The sequence below is a fragment of the Glycine soja genome, chromosome 6 (genome assembly GCF_004193775.1).
Source record: "Glycine soja cultivar W05 chromosome 6, ASM419377v2, whole genome shotgun sequence".
Classification (NCBI taxonomy): domain Eukaryota; kingdom Viridiplantae; phylum Streptophyta; class Magnoliopsida; order Fabales; family Fabaceae; genus Glycine; species Glycine soja.
The window spans coordinates 17,942,415-17,948,073 of NC_041007.1; the positions used below are offsets into that span (position 1 = coordinate 17,942,415).

The following is a 5,659-nucleotide window of genomic DNA, read 5'->3' on the forward strand; positions in this document are numbered from 1 at the left end:
GATGACCAGCTATTTTTCTATTTACCCTTTTGGTTATTATACTTTTCTTGTTTCCGTAACAACATTTTATAATGTAAATGTATATATGTGTAAATTTACATAATAAAATTTTATAAAACTTATCATTTTTATTTAAAATTTATATATGTAAAAAAAATATATTATTAGATCAAAATCAACTATAATAATATTAAAAAATACATTGATAAACTTATGTTAATAATGTTTATATATATATATATATATATATATATATATATAAATTTTTATTAAATTTATTATTTTTATTTACAATTTATATATGTAAATAAATTAATTATTAAATAAAAATTAATTATAACAAAAATTTATTATATAAATTTACATGTGTTTAAATATATATTAAAAACTTTAGTATTACAACATTAATTATTTTATAATATAATTAATCTATTAATTCAGTTAGTTAATTATTTTATAATATAATTAATCTATTAATTCAGTTAGTTAAGATGTCATGCTAATAACACAACACAAAAGTCATTACTTGAATCATTAATTTTAAATTAATTTTCAAAACATATTTTTGAAAAAAAAAATCATGAGTCACTTGCGGATTGCAGATTCAATTTTTTGGAAAGACAAAACCAGAATTTCACATATTATGCTTAGTGTACCAACAATTTGCATGATGCCCAAAGAAAAACCCTCAAATGAATTTTTGTTGTAATTTGCAAAATCCTTATAAGAATCGTTTTAAAAAAAAAATAAAATTGGTAGGCTTTATGAAATTTGTTGTAACTGACGCACGCACAAGAGTATCCCATGCTAAACTGCAAAATACGTTAAAACAAAAATAATCTGATAGTCGTATTTTATCAAAAAAAATATCAAGGCAACATCGAAACAGAAATGTTAAAACAGTTTCTGTCACATCCATAAACACAGTTGATAACTTCCATGACTCCGAGGCTTAACAAGATCATACAAAAATATATAACTTTGCTTAAATGAAAACAACAAACTACAAGCAATTGAGGCTAGTTCTTTGGCCCAATATCCTTCAGGGCACAAATCTGCTCCTCACCCATTGCAGACATAACTGACACAACAAGGTCCTTACCCTCAGCAAACCCATCCTTTATCTGCATTGGCCAATAAATGATACATAATTAGATATACAGAGTTAGAGGGAAGGAAAAAAAAAAGTCAATAAACAGGTGAATAGAACATAGGAATTACAGGCTATTTTACGGCAGAAGCACTTCTATGAGAAGAAAAAAATTGAAACAACTTATCCATAAAAACTTCGTACCCCATTGCCCAGAGGCTCTTCGCTATGCGAAGGTATGGGGGAGGGATGTTGTACGCAGCCTTACCCTTGCATATGCAAAGAGGCTATAAAAGCTAAAATTAACTGATGAATGAGTTAAAAATCATCTTTTAGAGAAGCTAATATTAGAGAACTTCTACATATTAGTTTATGCATCAGCAAACTTCAGCATATAGAGAAGTTCATTTCTTTTATTCTCTTATAAGTACTTCCCGAAAAGTTTATCCAAACAAGTCCTTGGTATATAGACAATGTATCCAAGGTTATAAACTTGCAGGCTGCAAATGCAACACACAAAAACAGTAGGTTTCTACAAACCTGAGTAAGCAAACTCTCATCAGTAGGAAGCTTCAGGTCATCCTTGGTGTTCCCATTTTCAGTAAGCAAGCTAAGCTGTAACATCATCATCCAAGAATAAATTCAGATAATAGTGACAAGGATTAGAGCACTTTGGTTGGAGAGAACATTTTTTATTTTCATCTTCAATCTTTTCATGTTACATCACTCAAGTATAAATTCAGACAATAGTAACAGTAGAGCTTTTTAGTTGGAGAGAAAAATATTTTATTTTCATTTTTAATGTTTACATGTGATTACATCCAAGTCACTTTATTTTCAAAGATTGTATAAAATTCAGGGAAACGACATATTGGTCAGTCTTATCATTTGTTAAACAAATCTTCATAGAAATTAACAGGAATGAATACAAATCTTCAAAGATTTTAATTAGAATACAGTCAGCGTCTATCATCCAATCACAGATAGCTATAAAATTGAAGATTATTCACTTTTATAATAATTATTTTAAAAATCATATCTAAGATGATTTATAAACAGTTGGCAGTGTAAAACTCTTTATGCTAGTGGTGTATCAAAATTAGACTTGTTTTTAAACACAAGAAACATAGCCAACCTCACCTAACCACCTAGTGGAATAAGGCTTTATTGTTGTTGTTCCATAAATACAGGAAACACATTATAAATTTAAAAAAAAAGTGATATTTTCAAAATTTGTGTGAGAAAACAGGAAATGAGAAACTACACAAAACCAAACTCGGTCAAAGTCAGTGAATCAAAGGAATAGAAACTCACAAATCCATCCTCAGCAATGTCAATCAACTGGTAATCAGTACGATTCACATGGGGAACCTGGAATAAGAAAAAAAAAAACAAACAAAATTTGAGAACAGGAAAAGTTCCAATAAGTGTCATCAGATAAAGAATTGACAGAACTGAAGAAACAATAGACATGAAAAACATGAACAGGAGCATACATCACAGTTGTGAGAAGAGGGCACAATATCTTCAAGCTTCTTGGCAGTGAAAATATCAATCCCAACAAAGTGACACTTGGCATGACCGTGCTTACCAGTCTTGGAAGTAGAAACTTCAACAACCTGTCACAGAGAAACAGAATCCATTCACATGCATCAATCAGAATCAATAAAAATAAAATTAGATTAAAAAATAAATACCACTAATTGAAAATCAATGTTCAAAAGACAACAACACATAACATCGGTTCCTTAAATCAAAGCATGCGTCCTAAACAGCACAGAAATGAAACTAGAGATTTCAACAAATAATAATTCTTTTAAAAAACCTAATTTTGTTTCTCCAGTGAACTAAAATAATTCCCCCAGACGAGTCACAAGAGTTCATAAACCCTAAATCCCTAAAATCCCAATCATCAAAATCAACGGCATAAAACACAAGTCACATGCGAAGCAATAGATCTCGAAAGCCAAATCGAATAAAACCACACTTAATCGTGACCAAAACCACAGTCATCAGAAAACACATGATAATCGAATGAAATGATACAACATCATAAAAAAAAAAAAGACAGGGGTGGATGAATAAAAAATCTAATACCTTGCAGGGACGACCCTTGATGACGATGTAACCGTTTTTGCGGATGGTTCCGGCTTGTTGAGGATAGGTCTTGGAGGCTCCAGCATCGGCCTTGGATTCGAAATGGTGTTCTTCGTCCGACATAGTTCGACTCGGTCACTGACTCACCGATTCAACTCGACCGACTCAGAGAGAGTGTGTATGGAGGGTGGGTGAGTGGGGGCGGAGAAGACAGAGACTAGGAAGGAGGAAATGGATTTATATAATTCCTTTTCTCTATTATTTTTTCTGTTTTGAGTAAATTCCGGAACTGTTTTTATATGCTCATTTTTTTCATGTAATTTTTTTAATTTTTTAATAGAAAATATCTTTTTTACTGATTTTTTTGTGAATCAGGTTGTATCTCTTGGTCAACAGCAAGTTTGACAATATTGAAATCTGTTTTTTTATTGAAAATATTGAAATCTGTTTTTTTATTGAAAATATTGAAATCTGTTTTGGGAGGTTAATGATTTGATTTTGTTTTTATTGGTTACTGTTATTATTCCTGATTTGATTTTTATTTTTGGTACATTGTTTTTATATGGGTGTGCATTTCTAGTGTGCTATTATATTTTATTGTACTAAAATTTATATATTGAAATAATATATTTTATTATATGTAAATTAATGTACATATTAATTTTAATTTAATATGTTTTTATAATGTATACATAATTTTATTAATAATTATTTGTTTGTTATGATAATATGATATTAATATATTATGTTTGTATGTGCATGTCAGATTTATATATAATTTATCAAATTATTTATGATACATATGGAATATCATTTTATTTAATAAATGTATTTATTAAATATTAAAATGATAATATTATTATGTCACTTGTTAAATTTTTTTTCTTCTTATTTTAATTTTTAATTATATTTTTTCTTAGAGTATTTATACTTTAATTCTAAGGATTTATATATATATATATATATATATATATATATATATATATATATATATATATTCAAAGTAAAATATGTGATGAAGAAAAAAATAAAAGAAATAAAAAAATATGTCTAGAGAGTAAACCGTATCCAAACATTTTTTCTAATTGTAATTGTAAAACAAAACAAAATTCATTCAAGTCATGTTTACTTTGACAATGTTTTTGAATTTGTTATTATTTTTTAAACATTTATATCCAAAATTAACAAATTATAGAAATATTAATTAATCTGTTTTCTTTAGTTTTTTAGAAGGAAAAAAAATTAAGGATAATATTATATTGAAGTCATTATAAGAACACATTAGCTTACAAATATTAAAATTCATGTTTTTTTAACACAACATTCATGTTTGAATGACTTACATAAATTTATTTTATAAATTATCCGTGAGAGGAAAAATCATCTTAAAAACCTTATAAAAATCCAATAAAACTATTCCCTAACATTATCAGTTATCGATTAAATCATTTCTTCATAATTTGATGTTCATGATCCAAATATAAAATTCAGCAAAAAATTTATTCAAATACACATCCAAAAATCAATTCCAATACAAATTTATATGACTAAATACTATAAGCATAATATGATCAAAGGCAAAAAGATATATATATATATATATATATATATATATATTATGTTCTTCAGAGCAATTAAAAACAAAAAAAATTAATAAAAGGCAAAATTAATTGAAAATGTAAATAAAGTTAATACATAAGAAGACAAATAAAAAGATTATAAAATATAAGAGGTTTTTTACTTTTCCTACCTCATTTTTTCTCTACTCTCTCTTCATATAAAAGCTTTGTCAACACAACATCATACATGTTTTCATCATCCTTAAATATTAAAAAATTATATATTTCTATGACTTTCGTCTCTAAAAGCACAAAAATAATAAGAAACACTTAAAAAACTTATAATATGAATAAGATAAGAGAAAAATTATTAGATTTTTTCTTCTTTGCCTGTAAAAATACTTAAAAGGAAACAATAGAGTAAACAAAAATAATACAAAATAAGAAAATAGTTAAAAATTCCATAAAATATAATATATTTTTTATTTTGTCGATCCCATTTTTTCTCATTTTTTTTCTTTACCAACACAACATCATACATCTTGAAGAAGAAGAAGAAGAAAGTTTATAAAATATAAGAGACAAGAAGACAATTAGAAAAAGTCTATAAAATACAAGAGACAGTTAAAAAAAACAAAGATAAAACAAAAATTAAAAAAACTTAGATTAACAAATGGATAGTTATAATTAACGAATTAGTATTTTTAAGGACATAATTGTCTTAAAAATATAGTAACCAAAAAGTGCTTAACAAAAGAAATATCCCTTTAATCTATTGTTATAAATTATTGGTTTAATTTTTTTATAACAACTTACACATCATACACCAAAGATATAATAGTATAACTTATATCTAATAGCATGTTCAACCAATTTAGTTGAATCATCCCAAAGTCTTTCCACAAACTCATCA

General features: G+C 26.4%; 1 protein-coding gene across 1 annotated transcript; it reads right to left on the reverse strand.

The window, feature by feature from the left end:
- Nucleotides 1–824: 824 nt before the first annotated feature.
- On the reverse strand, nt 825–3,451 carry LOC114416577 (eukaryotic translation initiation factor 5A-2). The gene is made up of 5 exons (XM_028381491.1): nt 3,188–3,451; nt 2,587–2,709; nt 2,405–2,461; nt 1,631–1,705; nt 825–1,124 (listed from the first exon to the last, which is right to left on the reverse strand). The coding sequence occupies exons 1-5, from the start codon at nt 3,308–3,310 to the stop codon at nt 1,020–1,022; spliced, it is 483 nt and encodes a 160-aa protein (XP_028237292.1). The 5' UTR covers nt 3,311–3,451; the 3' UTR covers nt 825–1,019.
- Between the last annotated feature and the right edge of the window lie 2,208 nt (nt 3,452–5,659).

Coding starts and splice junctions, on each gene's coding strand:
- LOC114416577 (XM_028381491.1), bottom strand. CDS start 3,310: ATGTCGGACGAAGAACACCATTTCGAATCCAAGGCCGATGCTGGAGCC. Junction 2,710..3,187: donor TCAAGGGTCGTCCCTGCAAG/GTATTAGATTTT, acceptor TCTCTGTGACAG/GTTGTTGAAGTTTCTACTTC. Junction 2,462..2,586: donor CCTCTTCTCACAACTGTGAT/GTATGCTCCTGT, acceptor TTCTTATTCCAG/GTTCCCCATGTGAATCGTAC.